We start from the raw sequence: 22,923 nt of genomic DNA on the forward strand, positions 1-22,923 counted from the left end.
GAACATAATGAACAGTGTTGGTCATTTACTGACAGACTTGGTGAAAGCTGGGGGAAGACTTAGGCCAATAACAGTTGATAATCATGAATCATTATTGGTGAATGAAACAATTTACTTACTGGTGGGGCAGAGAGCCAGCCATATTTCTCCTCCACTCTGTTCATATCCCTATCGAAGTTATACAGTTCTCTATAGCGGAGGTCACCTTTCTCCACAAGTTGAAATTGCCTCCTGGCATAATGGTAGCTTTCATTGTTTCCTTTTCTTGGAAAATCTAGCCACTCTGGATGACCAAATTCATTACCTGTAAATTAGCAGAAAATGTAATTATGATGTCAAGTTTACCACACACACGCATACACACATACTGATGCACAAAGGAAATGCAACACTCAGGTCTAATGGATTTAATCATATATTTTAAACATAAATATCAAACAAAATCACAGAAAATCTTAACAAAAATGCAGATCAAAGAATCGCGACAGGTTTTCAGTATGAAACGTGACACACTGTCATTAGGAAAACATTACAAAGTTAGCATTGGGTATGACCTCCCTAAGCATTAACACAATCCTGGCAGCATTGACACATTGACTTGATCAGCCTCTGGATATACTTCTGTTCCGCCACTCTTCCTGTGCAGCTGCAGCCAGCTGGCAAGTTTTTGTTGGTCGTGGTTGTCGCTTGTGGATGGCACTGGCGATCTGGTCCCACAGATGTTCTATTGGACTCAGGTCAGGAGAAAAATCTGGCCACGGCAAGACCTGACATTGTTTTCTTGAAGTCGTGCAATTGTAATGCTAGCAATGTGTGATCTTGCCTTGTCCTGCTGGATAATCGACACTTCCAGATTGGCTTGCAGGAATGGAAAAACTGTTGCCTCAAGGACTCTGTTAATGTATTGCTGAGCAGTAAGGTTGCCCTCAATTTGCACCAAAGCCATTCTTGTGTTAAAGGAGATTCCTCCCCACATCATCACACTTCCACTGCCCCACCTGTTGAACAACACAACAGTCAGCACAATGCTCACCACAACGTGGTGGGCCGGTGTGGTGACCCTCTGCCTTCCAGGACGTGGCCTGTCCCTCACAGAGCTGGTTTCCTGGTTTCTCTGGACTAGTCTGCTGATTGTTGATGCAGAACATCTCATTCTCTGGGTAACTTCTCTCACAGGCAGGCCGCCTTCAATCATGCCGATAGCAACATGGTGATCTTCATTACTTAAGCGGGGCATGGTCGTATCTGTCACTGTTCTTGCATTAATTAAAATCATGTCTTTCCGAATGGCTATTTATACAGATTCTTAATCAACTAATTTTGGCAAATTTTAACTCAACTCAAATACCAAACACTGAGCACCTGCATGCGTTTGTTAAGGAGGGGCAATACTTTTTGACTGGACTTTAACTGTTTTAAAAAAAGAGTGGTTTTAACTGCTATTAAAACCAGCCCTGGTGTCCTGCCTTTTCTGCACCACCGCTGGAAACCCAGCACACCATTGCTACATTGTTGTCAGAAGTGGCGAGAGACAGGTACCCCAGCACGCACTTGGAAGCTGGCAGGGGAAGAGTGTAGAAATGCAAAACTAAACTTGCCCAAATAATTGGCATAGGCAAAACTAGATTGGCCCAGCATAGATGTTGAAGCTTTGGATGAAACTAGACTCGCCCAAATTAATGGGCATGGGCAACCAGATTCGCCCAGCATTGATTTTGAAGCGTTGGACAAAATTAGACTCGCCCTAGACCAATCTAGATTCGCCCGATTGGACACGGGCGAGTGCCGAAAAAAAGTGATAACTGTGGGATTCGCACAGAAGCCCTTGGCGAAACTAGATTGGCCCGGGCAAAACTAGACTCAACAGAACACCGGGTTTCGTCCTTAACATATATACACACAAATACACACACACACACACACACACACACACAGTCACAGACAAAAGTATTTGGGCAGTTTAAAAAAATGAGAAAAACCACAAAGAAATCTATTATTTCTAAATGTTCTATTGAAAGATATAAATTAGAGATTCAGCTTTATAATAAAACAACAAATTATTACATAACACGCTTACAATTAAAAATAACATGCAAAAACAAAATGTCATACTTTGACTAAAAAATATTTGGGCACCCTTTCATTATTTATTTTTTTTATTTTTTTATTTTTTTAAATTTATTCGTTGCCATTTTTTACCCCGGTTTTTCTCCCCAATTTTGTAATGCCCAATTATTATTTGTATATCAGTTCACTGCTTGCAACCCCTTGCCGACTTGGGAAATGGCGGCTGGAACACACATCCTCCGAAACGTGCTCCTGCCAATCCGTCATTTTTCGCACTGCAGATCCACAGCGAGGCCACCAGACCTATACTGCCGGAGGACAACACAGATCTGGTGGCTCCACTGCAGAACCAAAGGCTCCCTATAGGCCACAGGGTTCACTGGTGTGCTGTGAACCATGGATTCCCCTGCCGACCTAAACCCTCCGTACCCGAGCATTGCTCGGCCAATTGTGTGCCACCCCCTAGCACGGTCACGGTCACTGTGACATAGCCTGGATTCAAATCTGCAATCTCTAGGCTATAGGACGCATCCTGCACTCCACGCGGAGCGCTTTTACTGGATGCGCCACTCGAGAGCCGCCCTTGCATTATTATTTTGTGTGCCCACCCTTTGCTTCCTTTACAGCTTGCTGTCTTTTTTGTATTTTGAAACCAGTTCCTGGCATGTTTCCGGAGATATTTTTGTCCATTCTTCAACACATAGCCTACAGCTTTTAGTTCTGCAATCGACTTTTCTTTCCTTTTTGCAACAGCAGCCTTCAAGTCAATCCGCAACATCTCAAAGGGATTCAAATCTGGGGACTGAGATGGCCAATCCATAACTGTAATCTTAACACTCATATTGTGTGTCCTCCGAGACCCGCGTTATAGCGAGGGAGCACTGTAAATGCTTGCAAAAAATAGCATTAATACCAAGTGTTACTTTTAATGGTCTTTCACTACAATTGCATTTTTTAGCAAACAGGTGTGATAATAGATTAATTAATCATCCAGATGGGGTGATAAATCGATTAAAAGAAAATGCCAAGATTAAAACCCCTTTGTTTTCTCTGGTTTCTTATTAGATCTCTTCCATGTAAAACACTCAATAAATAAACTTTATGTCATCCAATACCCTGCCAGGATAAGCAACAGGTGGATCATTTTAGCGCATGAGAACAGTACCAACATTGTACTGTACCTTGATTGCATCAACCTATTTTTTATAGATAATCCAAGGATAACTACAGATAGGTGATCAAGCCAAGCACGGGGATTTACCAGCATCATAGGCTGATCAAATAATCCCCTGTGACATGTCTCTAAGGTTTAACAGTAACATATACATAACATGACATAACAGAACATATACCCCTTTCATGGTCAAAATTAGACAATGAGATATATCATTGGTATGTAGAATAGTATAGCATAAGAAACGCCAAATGTTTGATCAAAGTTGGATAAGCTCCAGAAATATGCAAGCATTTAAATGTGACATACAGGTCAATCAATCAATCAATCTCTATTTTTTGTATAGTGCCTTAACGAGGGCCGCCGCAAAGCGCTTTACAAGGGGAAAAAACTAAAGAAAAAACAAACAGTAATTGTAATAATAAGAATACCCACAAAATAGTTAAAAGTATTTAACATAAATAATGCTAAAAAGTAAAAATAGTATAGAGAATATCATTTTTATTATTATTATTATTTATTTCTTAGCAGACGCCCTTATCCAGGGCGACTTACAATCGTAAGCAAAAACATTTCAAGCGTTACAATACAAGTAATACAATAAGAGCATTTTAGATAACTGGATAAGCCAGACTATAAAAATGTGTTTTTAATCAAGATTTAAAAACATCAACTGAGGGAGCTTCCCTTACAGTACTGGGCAGGCCATTCCATAATTTCGGTGCAATATAGCTGAAACATCTGAACCACCTGATTTTTTTTCCTGAATAATGGGTATAGAAAGTAACCTGGCATCCTCAGATCAGAGTGACCGATTGGGGACATATGGTGTTAAAAGATCTTTAAGGTAAGGTGGAGCAAAGTCATTTAGAGCCTTATAGGTTAATAACACCACCTTAAAATCTATCCTAAATCGGACAGGAAGCCAGTGTAGAGATGCCAGCACAGGAGTGATTTGATATTGTCTCTTAGTTCCAGCATTTTGTACAAGTTGCAGACGAGATATCACAGTGCTACCAATACCAATTAAAATACAATAATCAATTCTTGACCATATAAAAGCATGCATCAATGGCTCAGCATCCTGTCTGGAAAAATACCTCTCAATCTGGCAATGTTTGTGTTTGTGTGCCTCAAATGAGAGGTCTTGGTCAAAAATGACACCTAAGTTTTTTTTTTATTTCTGCTCTAGATGGATGGATGTACAGACAAACAACCCATACATGCCAAGCACGAATCTAATACTCTAAATATCTTATGCTAAGTTTAATTCCAAGTTCTAAGCAGTTTTCCAGATATATGGATGCATGAATCATATTCATGTATTATGATTAACAAGTAGGCAGACACATTACAATGCCCCTAATTAAACAATACAAACAGCAGATGTAAGTTAATTGGGCTTGTATTATTCTAATATACATGAATTCAGAAGTGCGTTGAACCATACTCTATCGAGGCAGCATTTAGTAGATGTTTTATAAACTCATCACATTTTTGTGACTATTATAATGTCACATGAGATAACAACAGGTGCTATGCATGCTAATTATCCAAAGTGGATGATAGATTGGTAAATTTTACAAATGAGAGAGAAGCGCCCACGTACATATGAATATACGTTGTTTCACAACTGTTGTGGTTCAAAATCATTTTTCAGTATTAGGCACAGGAAACATATTCTACTAAGGTCATAACACATCTTATATACACTGAAGGAATGCCATCTGCATCAAATGAGGCGCATTCACTCCTGAACACAGATGCAAGGCAAATAGTGTCAGGCCTTCTAAAGGGCAGGGGTACAATGACTGCAGAACAGAGAGTATAGATAAGGACACACCACATAGTATGGGTATGCACCTCCCCAAGTCAAACTAAAGGAAGAACTCCACCAACATAATAGAATACCAATCTTCTGCACCAAACAGAATATTAGTATTCTATCATCTCTCATCATATCAAATTATGGGTAGGAGCTTTTCAAGATGGGTTCTCCATAACAGTGTATATACATGACTTCAAAATATTATAGGAGCATGATCCATGAACCTACTGTCCATTTATTTCTGGTACAGCTACCCTAACCTTTGCTGATAAATAACATAACTGAAAACATTACAGTATCAGCATCACTCAAGGAGGTAAAGCCAACTTTCAGCTGTGCCAGCCATTTATGTGCAGCCACTTTTTTTCTTTCAATCTATCTTTACTTATGTACCTACAGTAACATGCTGAATTATACACAATACACAGTATATGTGTCTTCAAACAGACACATTGATAGAAACAAACCACAAGTTTTGGTGATATCAATATGTGCACCCCCCGCCCCCCCATTAAAAAAACAATAACGGTATCTGGTACCAGACTAGGTAATAATAATAATAATAATAATAATAATAATAATAATAATAATAATAATATATTTTATTTGTATAGCGCTTTTAATTTAAAAATGACAAAGCACTTCACAAAGCAGCTTAAAAACAGACATTTCAATAGACAAAGAGTAAGAACAACAAATCATTTACAGAAAGCCAATCGAAAGAAGTAAGTATTAAGATTAGATTTAAAAACATCAGCTGAGTCTCAATTTTTCAAATGGCCCAGCAGGTCGTTCCATAGGTGTGGGGTTAAAGAGCATTAAGCCTGATCACCCATAGTGCGCAGACAAGTCCTAGGCACAGACACAAGAACATTGTTACCAGATCTCAATTTTCATTTAGCTCTCTGATACTGAAGCAGATCCCTAAGATAGGCAGGACCTTGAGAATGTAAAGATTATTAAGTTAGTAATAAAACCTTAAAATCAACCCTATATTTGACTGGAAGCCAGTGGAGAGAAGCAAGGATAGGAGATATATGCTCATGTTTCTTGGTCTTAGTGAGAATACGGGCAGCACTATTTTGAACATATTGTAACCTGTTGATAACCTCAGAGGAGATACCTGCAAAAAGAGCACTACAGTAATCCAATCTTGATGAAATAAAGGCAAGTGTAAGCTTTTCTGCATCACTCATAGATAATGAGGATCTAAGTCTAGCAATGTTCCTAAGGTCGAAGAAAGACAGTTTGCAGACATTCTTAATATGATCCTCAAATGATAACATAGGGTCAAATCTCACACCAAGACTGGTAACCAATGAAGTGGAACTGATCTCATGTCCATCAATTTCAAGGCTAAAATCAGCTGCCGTTGAGATCTGATGTGGTGAACCCACTAACATTACCTCAGTTTTGCTGCAATTAAGCTGTAAGAGGTTTTGCTGCAACTAAGTCTTTATGTCGGCTAAACAATTATTCAATAGAGAGACAGCCACAGTAATATCTGGTGTAGTGGGACACAAGTTTCCAATGGGCAATATTGTTTAAAATCAACTTACTGTAACTTCACAATGTACGCAGTGCTCACACAGACCATGTTTTAGCCTCACACAGACAGTTCAGTGCTGCTTCCTGCTTCACGGAAGATAATTATGATTATCGATAATAATTTTTCACCGTGATCAAATTATCGCTTCAAAAAATTATCGTGATTATCGATATTATCGATTATTGTTCCAATCCTAATTTGACTCTTCCCAGAAAAATTCACAAAAAACTTTTTTTTTCTTTTTTAAAGTACCATCTTGGAATTGGTGTCCTTTTTTTCAGAACACTTTGAGGGACATTATAAAGTACTTCAGAAACCATAAAATGTTAGTGTGGCAAAGTGCCCCGCCCCTGTGTGCATTTGTGTGTTCTGTGTATGTATGTGTGCGTATGTTAATGTTGGTGTATAGATTGGTACACGGGATATAAACGGGTCTGTGTTTCACGTATATTTAAAAAGTGTAGATTTGTATGTAGGCACGAGGAGGGCACAAATCACTTCACGTGCTGGTTAAATGTAATATGTGAGCACGGGGTTGCACAGAATCAATTCACGTGCTGGGATTCAAGTGAATAATTAATTAGTAATTGAATCCCAGCACAACAGTATAAATAGGCACATTTTCATTCAGTCAGGGTTGGGTGTTCGGAAGAGGAGAACGGGTGAGAGAGAGAGAGGAGTAATTAAGATCGTAAAAGTAAAGAGAAGTGTTTTGTTTGTACTCACCGTGTTTGTTTGTCTCTCCGTGCACCGTTTGTTTAGTGTTAATCCGTTTTGTCTGTCTGTTTATTTTGGCGTCAAGTGCCGTGTCCCGTGTTTTTGTCTGTTCAAACCTTTTATTTTCTGTGCTGTTTTATTAAATGCTGAGCGAAACCATTCGCTCAGCTCCACCAAACTCCAAGTCTCTGTCGTTTGTGTTCCTGTTTCTGGTCTGACGCCACCCACTCCGGCCGTCTTTGTGACAGTTAGTTATTTTTTAATTTTTTTATTACAGTACTATGTATTTCACTTGGTGTTGGTGATGTCAAAGAAATACATGTATAAACATGTGTTATTCTATGACCTGAGGGACCTTACAGAAAAAATGTGATTATTTTTATTAGTGTTTGCTGCTGTGTTGGGTGCTTTATAAGTAGGGGTCTACTTATTTCGCGGAAATCATGAAATATGGGATCGTCCGCGAAATGAACCTTCAAAATAAAATAAAGACAATGATCTTCTCGTTTTCAGCCTGCTCAGCTCGAGTTTGCACATTTCTCAACTGTAACGCAAGCTGTAGTAAAGGCTGTTGTAAACTACAGCTTCCAATTAAAAAAGGTCTCAGCATTTCTCTCTGACAACGCAATGTACATGCGCAAAACTTTCTCTGATGTGTTCAAGGAATAATGCCCAATGCAATTCATGTTACTTGCAATGCACAAATTCTTTCCCTGGCTAGTGATATCTGGCACACACGTTTCCCTGATGTGGATATGCTGGTTACAAGGAGTCCATTGCCAATTAAAGTGGTAACCTAGCAGTGTTGCTTCCACCGGAACCAGTGATCAGAAGGTGGAATTCGTGGTTTAATGCAGTTAGTTAACATGCAAACAATATTAAATACTATCACAGTGCTACCAATACCAATTAAAAGATCATTACAATAATCAATTTTTGACCATATAAAAGCATGCATCAATGGCTCAGCATCCTGTCTGGAAAAATACCTCTCAATCTGGCAAAGAGGTCTTGGACAAAAATGACACCTAAGTTTTTTTTTATTATTTCTGCTCTAGATGGAAAACCTACCTACTGTCTCCAACTGCAAAAACAAAATGTTTTATACATGTCTTGTGCTGTCTCAGCTGATCAATCATACTGCTGCCCAGAGTGGGTTATCACGGATCAGGGAAAATTATTGCTGTATTTTTTTTGACGGTAAAAATGTGCTTATTTCAGTCTAAAATCAAGATATTTCACGATTAAACATAATATTTATTAAAGCACATTCAAAATTGATCATTTTCTCTAGAGTTATTATACAACAAATAGTCCTAAATATTTAAATGCTTACCTGAAAAACAGTAAATGCCAAATTGATTTTGTTTTGTTTTTTTAAGGCCACCTTTTAAAAAGACATTCTATTTTCACCATCAGTGAAATATCAAACAAAATAAAAGTAAAATAAAAAAAATAACAAACACCTGAGGCCGGCTTGAACAGGACAGAGCGATCTTTAGCAGAAGTATTTCCAATCTTTGATACAGGTGGTCTTTTTGGTCGAAGACATTTTAAATAAATCGTGCAGCTCTATGAAGTGTGTTCAATCTAACCGGAAGCAAACTGAACCAGCAGCCAGGTTCCTAAATGCAGTGTAACAGGCAGTGTATCAATAAGGCAGACGCTTGCTGTACTTATTTTTAGGTTCTAAAAACATATGTACATTTACACTATTCTTTCAGAATTGGGAATTTATATTACAAGGCAATGGGTACATTTCACGGAGGTCATGAAACCCATGATAAACAGTGTAATAAATACTGCCTTATCAATGGCCCACAGTGTGCAGTTCTCCAGTGACATGGGATATTTTAAAAGCTGTCCCGTTATTTTCAATCCCTAGTCGGGGCCGTAGGGCTGCACAGACACCTCAACACCTCAAATGTAACCTCTTTTAAGACTTCTTCCTGGTGTTAAATGTATATGCCTTCATTGAAGCGTAACCAGAAAATACAGCTTTTTTCCCAATGTATATTAAATAAAGTGCTTTATGTACACCTGTGTTTGTGAAAGTCAGTGTTAACAGTACATACCATGAATAATGGGGTTACAAACTGTGACACTGCAGTATAAATACAAAGGTGAAATCTGAAAGGTTAAACACTTTATATCGTTGGATTTTGTATTTTCTATCTTTGGTTGGTGCAGCCTGGTTAAGACACATCTGATAATTTGCAGCTGGCTATAAAGCCAGAATCTGTTTTTCCATGTAAAATAAGCCACTCTTCTATAAACAAACAACATATTTCTGCATATAAGAATACCAAAAAAAAAAAAAAAAAAAAAATTCAAAACAGGTACTTCTTCCCAGAGTTCATTCACCTATTTCCTGTCCAATTGAATCCTTTAAGTTTGGTAATTTACAGATCAAAACATAGAAAAAAACAGTTCCTTTAAAATAATAATAATAATAATAATAATAATAATAATAATAATAATAATAATAATAATAATAATAATAATAACATGCTATATCAATTAATGACTTATTTGTTTGTGTTGGTGGCTGTCAACAATTAGTTAAAAATGGAGAAGAATGCAACTAATGCATAAGATCACAAGTGATTTAACATTAACTCTCTGTATACAGGAGACAGAAATGTTAAACAGCATCCAGACACTTTCTGCACCTTGTCTGAGGTTTAAATGTATCATTTGGATAAAAGTAAGCTTGTCTTTAAGGCATTTAATTTGGTATAAAAACTAGGAAATAAATAAACATGCAAATAAAAATAAAACAATTCTTAATACCCTAAAAGGGATTTAAAACTCTGTAGGCCAAGGCCCAAGGCATAGGATGTTATTTGGTCACATTTCACAGTATTTCAAATGCTGTAGGACAGTAAACATGTTAATCATATTACTGTAATCTTTATATTGTCATATTCCGCTTCTGCAATCTAAATATTAACACTTTCTTTTACCAGTTTGAAGGTTTACTTTTTAAGAATACAGATGCTATTTTAACATTTTCTATACTGCAGTTGGGATATATATAGTATGTGATCTTTTTATTTCTCCAGGATACTGGATTTTTTGTTGGAAAGTGTATTAGTTGTGTTGGAAAAAAAAAAAGAAGCCCCCTAACCTAAATTTAAGTTTTGAAATGTCACCTGCTTGCAATTACTGGTGAGACTTTGTATACGTTATTCTTCATTATGATTAGGGCCATGAGAAATCCACTGAGGATTTAAACAAGATTTGCTCATTTGTAATTTTTTTAACATTACAGATTATTATCATACAACTAAGACACTGATTGATTCACACAAAGAAGAGTTGAAAGGGCTACAGACACAAGCACTTATTACTTTAAATGTACATGCTTGTGATGACATATTGATTATTTTAAATCAAGAAAGCTCTTTAATCATTTTGATTGAAGCAATGATCTAAAGATAAAGTGCAAATTACATAAAAATATGGAACTGTACATAACTCTAGTTGGGTACAGCTATACGACAATATGTGATCTATGTTAAGAGAGTGTTTTTTATTTTTTTTTCTAAAACAGAAAGCCTTGATTGCACAATTCATCACTTAAATCACCTCTATTTCTAGACCATAATTACTCATTTGCCAATAGTTAATGTGTAAATAAAATACTTATTATTTAGATAATTTGGTTATTTGGATGTCTAGAGGCTAGTGGACTGAATTGCAGATAAGTTTGTTGGCATGAAATCTAAAGTGAATAAGGCCCTAATTACTTAAGGACAGGAAGCTCGGGATTTTATATGTTAAAATTTAGATCTGTTTTCGGCCTCACCGGGGAGAACTGAGGTTATTAAACAAGATGTAGTAACTCAACCAAGGTAGAAACTAGACTTAAAGCCTTATCATATACCCAAGGCTAGAAGAGAAGCAATTATCAGTGAGATAAAAGATAAAAAATGCTGAAATTAGGGGTCATTGAGGAGTCTCACAGTCAGTCTAAGCCTGATTGTATTGGTGTCAAAACCTGATGGTTCTCTTTGCTTCTGTAATGATTACCAAACTTGCAACAGTATATCAAAGGTTTGCCTAGAGTGGATGAGCTAATAGACAGGCTGGGTACTGTAGATATCGCAACACTTTAGATTTCACAATAGGTTAATGGCAAGTTCCCCTCACTGATCAAGCCAAAGAAAAGGGGCTGTTTCAGTACATGGTTTTACCATTTGGGTTACATGGACACCTAGCTACATTCCAGTGAATGATGGATAGAATAATGAGACTCATAGGGAATACACTGCAGCCTATATTGATGATGGGGTGATACATAGTGCTGACTGGGACAGATCTCCTTAACCACCCAGCTACTTATCCTGCAATAGAGAATAGCGTGCAGGGGGTTATATGTGCATCTGCAAAGTTTAACACATCTTTTCAACGTGCTTCAGTAAATAAATAAGCTGACTATATGGTATAATAGTCTGCAGTTTTTTGCTGGCAGATGGCAGCAGTCCCTAAGATATGTGCTTGACAGACCGGCCCACCAGCGAGCTACAGGGAATGAGATGAGGGAATTTATTTTGTTGTTGATGTTACAAGAAGTTATAAGGAACCGATTTATTCTGCTGATGAAGTACGCTTCACAGATAATAATGCAAATAACAATGATACAAACCAGTACCCAAAACAGTGGATGACAGAAAGTTTACCACATCAAATCACCCTGTAAATGACGACTGAAAATTTGTGACGCAAGTTTTCTGATGCATGTACTAGATAGACGTTAGCATTGAAGAGAGTTTGAAGGGTGTCTACTTTGAAATCTATAGCACAAAAAATAATTTCTAAAAAGTGATTTGACTTTTTGTTGCACTGTTGATAATGCTGCAATTGTAAAAAGAAAAACATGTATGTTATTTACACTTATATACAATGCTGCCATTGAAAAAAAAGCATGTTATTTTGTTATTTATATTGTTATAATGCTACAATTGTAAACAGTTATTTAAGTTTTATTGAAATAATATATTTCTGTTTTTCATAATAACAATAAAAAAGTGTGCATTTTTAATAAGGCAAACATGTTTTAAAAACTGTCCAAATTGCTTACTTAAGGACTAAGAATGAAAAATCAGCAAAAAAAATAAAATAAAATAATAATACCAATTTTTGATATGGATATTGAAAATAAATGGGCAGCTGGGTAGTTAAAGTATAGGCAGAATTAGATTCTATCAGGATTGCAGGGTTAACCGATAATCCTGCAAAATGTTCGATAGGTTTGGGGGAGGCCAAGTATCTGGGTTATACTATCGGGCGGGGTGTAGTTAAACCACAGTAAAACGGGAAGCTATCTAGAAGTGGCTTTGGTCTTAAATAAAGGACAGGCTTTCCTGGGTATTATAGGAGGTTCATCCCTGACTGCCTTAACCAGAGCCAGAGGACCTGTTATGAAAAAATGGAGTAGGGAGGCAGAACTGACATTCCAGTCACTCGAAGGAGTTTATTGTACACACTGATGTGTCTGAGGTTGAGTTGGGAGTAGTGTTATCACAAAAAATTCAGGGCGAAGAACACCCTATTATCTGTTCCTTAGTAGGAAACTTGCTCCACAAGAGAAAATGATATCGTGGAAAAAGTGTGTCTAGTCATAAAATGGGCGTGGAACCTCTCAAATATTATTTGTTTGGGAGACATTTTAAATCAATCACTAATCATGGGGACTTGAAAAAGAGAGAAAAAAAGTGAGTAACTAGATGATTATTATTATTAAAAATACAAAACTGAAAGATCATAAGTCTCCACCCCCGAGTTAATACTTGGTGGAAGCACCTTTGGCAGCAATTACAATTGTGAGTCTGTTGGGATAGGTCTCTACCAACTTTGCAGACCTAGATTTGGCAATATTTGACCATTCTTCTTTACAAAACTGTTCAAGCTCTGTCAAGTTCCTTGGGAAGCATTGATGGACAATTTGATTTAGGTCGGGGCTCTGACTGGGCCACTCAAGGACATTTACCTTTTTGTTCCTTAGCCACTCCAGTGTAGCTTTAGCTGTGTGCTTTGGGTCATTGTCATGCTGAAAGGTGAACTTCCGTTCCAGTTTCAGCTTTCTTGCAGAGGGCAGCAGGTTTTCCTCAAGGACTTCTCTGTACTTTGCTCCATTCATTTTCCCTTCTATCTTCTAAGTGCCCCAGTCCCTGCCGATGAGAAACATCCCCATAACACGATGCTGCTACCACCATGCTTCACAGTAGGGATGGTGCTCTTTGGGTGATGCGCTTGGTTGGGTTTGCGCCAAACATAACGCTCTGCATTTTGGCCAAAAAGCTCCATTTTAGTTTCGTCAGACCACAAAACCTTTTGCCACATGGCTACAGAATCTCCTGAGTGTTTATTTGCATACTTCAAACGGGATTCAAGGTGGGCTTTCTTGAGTAATGGCTTCCTTCTTGCCACCCTACCATACAGACCAGATTTGTGGAGTGCTTGGGATATTGTTGTCACATGCACACTTTGACCAGTCTTGGCCATAAAAGCCTGTAGCTCTTGCAAAGTTGCCATTGGCCTCTTGGTAGCCTCTCTGATCAGTCTCCTTCTTGCTCGGTCATCCGGTTTGGAGGGACGGTCTGATCTAGGCTTGGTCTTGGTGGTGCCATACACCTTCCACTTCTTAATAATCGTCTTGACCGTGCTCCAAGGGATATTCAAGGCCTTTGATATTTTTTTATACCCATCCCCTGATCTATGCCTTTTAACAACTTTGTCCTGGAGTTCTTTTGAAAGCGGCTTGGTGCTCATGGTTGAGTCTTTGCTTTGAAATGCAGTACCCAGCAGAGGGAAAAACTTTGTCTAGAGCCCTGATTTGTAATTTTGTTTTAAAGAAATGTATAAACAGGAAACAAAAGCAAAACAGGTCGTGAAGCTTATTGGACCAAAATGCTTTATCAGTGTTATTGCAAACACTTGCATAAGCAAATGAGACAACTGTGTGATTTTTATGTTTCATGCTTAATTTACTGTGTAATGATACATATCGTATCGTGGTCCTTGTATCGCAATGCGTATTGGATCGTGAAGACACTGCTGCTACCCAGCCCTATTTGGATTAATGCTTAATTAGTTAACATTGATCTAATAAGGCTTTCTTTTTTAATAGGTTCCCTGTGCAGGGTCCTTTGCTATTACCTTTTTAATACTTAGTCTTTCTGTGAAGTAGCTTTGTATGAAAGAGTTAAATGCAGTGCTGAGAGTAAGAATTTCTTATCTTTGTTTAAAAAAGGAGAATCATAGAATATTGTGGGTTGTGTAATGATCATGAAGCCAATATCTCAAAGCATTTGGTCTTTATCAACCAGGAATAGAAAAGGTGAAGTATTTGATGGTGTACATCATGGAATATTTTCCCATACAGGCAGAATATAAACGTTAAGGTTAGTTGTTGAATGTAACGAGTATTCATCGTGATATTGAAATGTTGGTGGTTTCTGAGGTTGCCCCCTCAGCTACAAGCAATTATTAAAAAGTACACCTCAAAATTCTCGTATTGCCAGACAGAACATTTTTCATATATCAATGTGTAATTTGTTTTTTTTGTAAAACAAGAAAAAGGGAACGTTAGGTAATTATCATAACCCTGGTTCCCTGAAATAGAAATGTAACCATTACCTCATGGATGGGTATTAATCCTTTGATACCGTCAAACCTGAATCGATATTCCAAAGCTGCATGTAGTGCCCGTGACGAAGTCGTGCCCACCCCCGAGGGCAAAAAAGAGACTGCAGTCACTCAAAATGTCATCATTTTTCCCTCAAGACTGCTGCAAAAGATGCAACAACCTTGAAGGTTAATGGTTACATTTCTATTTCAGGGAACCAGGGTTATGATAATTACCTAACGTTCCCTTTCAAGTACGAAATGTAACCATTACCTCATGGGTAGACATACCAAAGCTGTTGCAAGGAATATTGCAGACCAAGTGAAATGCTACAAGGTACAGAGACACTGTGGGAAAAGCTGCAAGCAGATAGACCCAGCGTGCGTGTCTCTGTTCAAACGCAGGATAGCTGAGCTCAGCAGCCGCGTTAGCATTTCTGTGGAAAAGGCAGAAACTACAACAGAGTAAACAATTTCTTCTCACACAAAACAGTAATAAAACAATTACTGATATTTTAATATATTTTTTTATAATAAAAAACACATTTTTTATTTTATGCTTCAACCAAAGCTAGCAGCTTACGAGAGAGCACCAGTAGCCGGCTTAAGGCGTTCGATCCCGGGGAAGGTGCAGCGGAGCTGCAGGCTTCATGTGGAGCACAAGAACGCTGAGGGACTAACGAACAACCACGGCTAAGTGCACAGAACGTGAACCGATAAACACAAGTGAACAATCAGATATAACACTATGTGTACTTACCTGTTCGTACATCTCTCTCTCTCTCAGGGTCAGTGAAAGGAAAAATTAATAAGTTTTGAGTGACTGAAGTCTCTTTTATGCCCTTAGGGGCGGGCATGACTGCGTCATGGGCACTACGTGCAGCTTTGGAATATCGATTCCAAGGAGGAATACCCATGAGGTAATGGTTACATTTTGTACTTGAAAGGGGATTATTTATCACCAGACAGTTTTCACCATTGTGTAGCTCCAGTTAAAATGTATTTCTTACCAATGAAGTTCAGGTAGCCCTCCCCTCCAAGTCCATGAGTGATGAGACGGATCATTTTGTGAAGCTGTATTCCACGATCAATGACTTGTGTCAAAGGAGACAGCTTGCTCATGTTTGTATACATCTCTGCATCCATTAACCAGAATGCCAATGTCTTGTCACCAACAAGTGCCTGTGAATTAACAATAAACATTGCAAAAAGGTTGTTAAGCTTTGTATACAAATATGTGCCTGTAGCAATGTCTAAGGTCATAATAAAACAAGATGGGGCTGATACAATCTGGTCACAATATTGACAGTAATTCATGTATGCAGCATTTCTTCAGTGTTTCCTTGTGTATATAAGATTCTAGGCTGTGTAGTCACGTTTTGCATAGTGTATACCAATACTTTTTTACTTTGACAAAATGTCTCATGTTGTTACAGTGCATTTACTAAAATAGCAGATTGAGGAGTATTCAGCACAAGCAAATGATAAACTAGGTACAACAAAAATGACTATTAATCAAAAAAGCACCATGAACATAAATAATTTACAAAGATTTCAGATCCCAAAATGTATTTGGTTGGTAATGAGATGCAAGGATACGTTACCTAAAGAAAATGTGATTGTGAGTTTGTATCATCTGTAACTGTTAAACACTTAATAGTGCAAATTAAGAAATACTAAAAGAAACACTTTGACTAGAAGTCTTTTTAAATGTCTTAAAATACAAATACAAATAAAATAAAATAAATGAGTAAAACCTTCAAATTACTAATATTTCATAAGGAACACTGTTTTAAAAGTGGTGGGTCTGGAGAACAGACTAGGCAGAAGATGTAATGCCTCCCTCCCCCAACCCACCCCTGAAGCACTGGAACGGTCACCATCAGAACACTTTAAACACCTTGCAGACTTGAATCAATGTTGAATGAATACCGTCTTGGCAGGTAACAGTAGCCCAACACCCTATGGAAAGTGTTTTGCCAATCCATGAATGGTTGTTTATTGATTGAAAAAATATATATATATATAGAGGCAGGAATGTTGTACTAAAAGAATTTGCTTGTAAAACATTTCATTACAACAGTGAGGAATATGTTTTTTCATCCCTCATAAAACAATTGCCTCAAACGCAACTGTATTAAGCACTAGTGTATCCAAGCATAAGAAAAATAAAATACACAGAATCTCTTAACTAGTCAAACCTTGCACACAAAAACAAAATGATTTATTATTACAAGCTGCACAACCGTGCATTGCCATTTCTTTTCTTGACACTCAGAAGAAAGCAGCTATATTATATTTAAAGCATCAACAATCACATTACCTGATCATGACTTTCTGCATATACAATGCATTTTTCGCCATATCGTCTGTTTGTCAATGTGTGCACTATGTTGCCCATATTCCAGTCTTCATCCTTCAGCTCCTTAAGTATCTGTAAAACCAAATAAGTCAGTTTAGTACACAGGCCAGATACAGCAGTAACAAATACATTCACCAATATCAAAACAACTCAATATAAAAGTATAAAAAATGTGCCTGACTTATGGCACTTATAAACAGGACAGCCTTGAACCTATTTAATTTTAGATGTACAACCCAATAATTTCAAACACGACAGCCTATATGGGATGAAAAGAAGCAAATGGCATTAAGATTCTGAAGTTGGTTTCTGAAAGGCCAGACATGAATTGTATAGAGCATGCCTTGGATCACCTTGATAGACATTCACAAAAGAGAAATCAATGCCCATAGAGGAACTGAAACAATTTCAAGTAGTGGAGTGGGAAAACATGAACCAAACTTAAGTTCAATGATATACAGTATCGATTCAATGCCTGATAGACTGGAATGATTGCTGAAAGCCAAAAGATGGAGCCAAAAATATTTCATTAGCTTAAAGGAGAAATACAATTTTGTGTTTTGGTAGTCCCCCATCCCATTTTTCAGTATGGTTTTTATTTTTCAATGGCTTAAATAATATGAACAGTTGGGAACGTTTGCAGTTCTGTGCCATTTTGCAGCATTTTGCTTTTCTCGTGTATGCACTTGTTAGTCTAATAATGTCTTTTGTATGGTCTGACACGTGACATGGTAGGCTACATTAAACGTTATTGGATTCATTTGATTAACTAAAAACATTACATTTAAGGTTATTATCAGACACCTTTGTTGGAAATTAAATAGATAATGAAAATGTTCTTGTTTTTAATTGTATTTTGCTAAAATGTGGTCTAAAAATAAATTATTCAGTCATTTTTTCACAGATAACACATAAGCATTATTATAACGATAGAATATATAACAATAATAGAATTGTTTAACCTTGGCGCATATAAATAATCTTAATGCACTATATCACTTAATTACACAACAACCGGGCACTACTCTTCCATTGCCAGCAGTCCTGTTATTACTCAATAACAGAACAGCAATTCAAGCAAGGCTGAGATGAACACATTAATGAAACATGTTCTAAAACCACGGCTTACTCACGAAACTCTTCACATGGATGCTCGAGCCCTGTACTCGAGCAAAGGTAATGCCATAATTACATGAACCTCCAATCTCATTGCTAGCCAGGAGAAAGAACCCAAGTCTCCCGGAAGCTCTTGTGCAGTATTGTATCCGGGTACAGCCCCCCCCCCCCCCCCAGGTGATTTAGGTGAGAGAGTGAAGAGTATTCAAGAGTATTCACACTTTAGCAAATAGTGCAGAATGCCAGTGCCAGTACCAGTACCAAACACTTTAGCAAATAGTGCAGAATGCAGTACCAGTACCAAACACTTCAGCAAATAGTGCAGAATGGCATTTTTACATAGTAACCATGACCCTATGTGCACTCGCTCAGGAGTAACAAGCCAGTTTTACATTTGACCTTTAGGAGAGGTCACAGGCAATTAATTTTTTTGATATAGCATACATGCGTTACTTTATATGTTCCATAGTAACCATGGCCCTATCTGCACTCTATAAGGAGTTATTAGCCAGTTTTGTATGTTGATGATGTCATCCAATGTGGCAGCCATGTTTTTTTTTTTATTGTAGCAGCTTCCCTTGAACAACCTTTAACCCTTTGCGGTCCTATGTCGAACCTGGTCCGACATCATCAAAAAGACGCAAAAAACAGGTCTCTAGTCGTTTTTTTCTCCGGAAAAAGCCGAGAAAACCATTCAATGGCCGAGTGAGACCGATAGGAGCCGAGAGAAGCCGAAAAAAAAGGGCGTATCTCATGAATACTGATAGCCCCGACACCACATAGATAACACAGAGATAAACAAACAAGATAGCTGCTTCCGCATCCAACGTTCAAAGAACATTACAGACATTTGCAGGGCTTTTTTTTTAGATGTTATAGTAATAAAATAATGACTTTGATCGCATTATTGAGGAGTTTGGTGATAAAACAAGTGCTCAAGAGATGATTTATCGGTATGTACTATTATTAAGAGGTATTTGAAAAATATAGCGAACGAGGGGTGGGTCGGGGCTGGAGATGCAGTACTGAATGTCCTGTTGATATGCAGTGCCTTTTAAACCTGTTTTACTGTGAAAAAAAATACTTTTAAACAGTGCGTCTAAAATAAACTGCGCGTATGAAAATAAATTGGACCTGATGCACCTGAGACGCGCTGAATAAATGGACCGCTAAGGGTTAAAGAAGGTGCCAATTTTTGGTTTAATCGGACTAGCGGTTTCAGAGTCAAAGGTTTTTGTAGCCAGTTTTGTATGTTGATGATGTCTTCCAACGTGGCCGCCATGTTTTTTATTGTAGCAACTTCCCTTGACCAAATCTTAAAAAGATAACCGTACTAGGGTCATATGTGCCAATTTTTGGTTCAATCGGACCAGTGGTTTGGGAGAAGAAGATCTTTGTAGTGTGTGATTATGACGTCTGTACCATACCACACAACTTCTTACGAACACCAGTTAATCTTGGACTATCCCTAATAAATGGATTAACCTGCAACTACTACCCACCAAAAAAAGGTTAAGTACTATGCATGGAAGAGTACGGAAGAGCAGTGGCCATTTTATAAGTGCTCTGGGTCCACACTATCCGTGGATAGTTATGGGTAAACGACAAGTATTCAGTATAGCTTTAGAAAAGGAAGGGGTTTTAAAATATGAACATTTTAAAAGTAGTGTACGGTTATTGTGCAAATGTGTTGCTGCTGAATTTAAATCATAAAAACCCTCAGGCACAGAACACTAGTATACAGGCAGCATTTTTATGATATCAAATAGCAAGTTTCAATAACTATTTTTCCTTGTGGCAGATTTGGGGATTTTTGGATTATGTTATTATCTGCCTAATAAAGTTTATTTTATATTAAGCTCATTCCATCAATTCAAAAGGCTTCTTCCCTCTGGATGTTGGATAATCTAGCTACTAAATCACCACAGTCAAAGATGTAAAAAGCTGGAATTCACCAACAATTCAAATGAGTCAAGTCTGGATAAAATAACAATACTTTCCAATATTATCATCCTGCCAACAATTTTCTATCATCATACAGAAAATAACATGCACCCTTTTACCAATATAGGGAGAATGTGTGTGTATTATATACAGCTTGCATAATAGATATGTAAGGTATAAACCACCACGGGCCGTGCGGTTCACATGATATTTACCACCACAGAAGTGGTATATATCATTGGAACCACATGGCCCGAAGTGGTTTATACCGCTTATAACACGGCTACCTATCATTTGTGGGAAGAAAAATAATTTAAATAATTACAAACACATTTAAATTATGTGTATACATCCGCGGTGTAATATAGTCCCATATTTAATTTAATTCATTGTTCGCTTATTAAAAATAAATTGCATACGTTAGTTTACTGTGAATTTCTGAAATTTCGAAAGTGCCACAAGCTGTGATAATGGGCGGAGTTTCAAATGACACGGAGGAAGTAAGGAGAGCAGCTGTGATGGAGACTGAAGCTGGATCTTGAAGTGAGTTTGTGAACTCGTTATATGCGAAGCACACATATTTACGTTTTCATCCTTTTAGATCTCAAAATATGCTTTTGTTAGTTGTCTGACACCCTCGCGTCCAAGTCGTGCCTGACTTTATGTAACTAATAACAAATAAAATGGCAGTTTGTCATGGAATTTAGAATGTAGTGGTGCGTAGTGATTTATTTAGTGTGAAGCGGCTCATTAGTATGCAAGCCGTGCTATATGCTATATATACGCACAGTCATGTGATGCTGTTTAACCAATCAGAGGTTGTTATTTTTCCAAGCCGTGTTTATATATATATATATATATATATATATATATATATATATATATATATATATATATATATATATATATATATATATATACGTATATATATACACACACACATACTCTCGGGCAGCTTACAGGCAAGTCCGCTGGCACCCGGCCAGACTACAGAGGTCGCTGGTGCGCGGTGAGCCGAGGACATCCTGGCCGACCTAACCCTCCCCCCCCCCGGGCGACGCTTGGCCAATTGTGCGCCACCCCCCTGGGAGCTCCCATCCACGGCCGGCTGTGGAATAGCCTGGATTCGATCTTGCGACGTCCAGACTATAGAGCGCATCCTGCACTCCACGTGGAGCGCCTTTACTGGATGCACCACTCAGGAGCCCCCCATATAAAGTATTTTTGATAAAAAAAAAGTAATTTGTCAAATTTATTTCTCTACAGTCAAGTACGAGATTCCTCATTATCTTGTCCTATTAAACTTAAAAATATGTGGCGGTAGACACGTTTCCTGTATGACGTTTTTCAAGTGTATCATCAACATTGGCATGTAGGGATACTCATTTTTTGTTCCTAGTACCTAGCCGTATTCAATGACAATGCTGAGAAAGACTGCTTTGATTGCCCCACGGCTTATTGCCATGAGAACCTCCCGGAAGAGAGATTGCGTCATTGGTGCTTAGGCACCAGCATTAGAGCAGCCTGGCGTGTTTAACCCTTTTCAGTGGGCTCAGGACCAGGTGTTTTTTGGCTGTATTTGACTCGCTTTCTATACAAATTCACTAAAAATCAATTTTTTACAGTAGTATCTTGGAAATGGTGTCCTTTTTTTCAGAACACTTTGGGGTACATATATCATTTCCATCATAAGTTTTCGACTTTTTTTTCAGCACAATATTTAGTTTATTTTATTTTTATTTTTTAATGTAAATTATTTTTATTACGTAAAAAAATATACAGTATATATAAAAATGTGTTATTCTATGACCCGAGGGACAATACTTCCTGAAAGTTTTGTTGAAAAATATTGATTCACCTGAGTGATTGCAATGACATAATACATGTTTATTCTCAGGGTCTTTATAAGCAATAATGGACACTACTCTCATTTATTTTCTCAAAATAAATATTTATAAATAAAATAAGTTATTAATCCATTATTATCAATAATAAAGAAAAAAAAGTGCCTGATAACTTTAGTTCATGAAATAGTATCTGCTTATATCCACTCGTTTCTTGATATTTATAAAACACAAGACAGAATAAATGTTCTAATATAACTATGTCAAATACATTGGATTTACATTGTTTTTCCATGTCTTACCTTTCTTACAAGTTTCTCTAAAGCAGGCTGTGATGTCTTTTCTCTCTGCGCTGCCAAAACTTTCTCTGCCCTTTAGACACTAAATGCCCCTCAGTGACGATACATTGATGTATTTTTTTAAATCTGTGCTCTTTAGTTGCTTTTGTGCATTTTCATTTGCAAGTGAACTGTGACATTAACGCCTTATCGAGCACTATATTCTGCAATTTTGAATACTGACTTAGGATATGGTTTTAATTCTGTAAACTGTTTTTTTTTTTAACCTTTTGCTAAATTGCATTGCATTTTACATTTTACGCAGTTCTGTGCATGGGTAACATTTTGATTTATTTTCTGTTGGGTCATTAATGGGAAATTTTATACTGCTACAATACGTACTGATTTAAAA

At 37.4% G+C, this 22,923-nt stretch overlaps 1 protein-coding gene across 1 annotated transcript in view; it reads right to left on the reverse strand.

Moving 5' to 3' along the window:
- The window catches only part of LOC117972646 (1,4-alpha-glucan-branching enzyme-like), a 268,712-nt gene that overhangs the window by 76,739 nt on the left and 169,050 nt on the right, over positions 1-22,923 (reverse strand). Inside the window, exons 12-14 of the mRNA XM_059028691.1 lie at positions 17,291-17,401; positions 15,978-16,149; positions 120-304 (exon numbers count right to left, since the gene is read on the reverse strand). Coding sequence (XP_058884674.1) covers positions 120-304; positions 15,978-16,149; positions 17,291-17,401 — 468 coding nt within the window. The remainder of the gene's footprint in view (positions 1-119; positions 305-15,977; positions 16,150-17,290; positions 17,402-22,923) is intronic.

The sequence above is a fragment of the Acipenser ruthenus genome, chromosome 8 (genome assembly GCF_902713425.1).
Source record: "Acipenser ruthenus chromosome 8, fAciRut3.2 maternal haplotype, whole genome shotgun sequence".
Lineage (NCBI taxonomy): Eukaryota > Metazoa > Chordata > Actinopteri > Acipenseriformes > Acipenseridae > Acipenser > Acipenser ruthenus.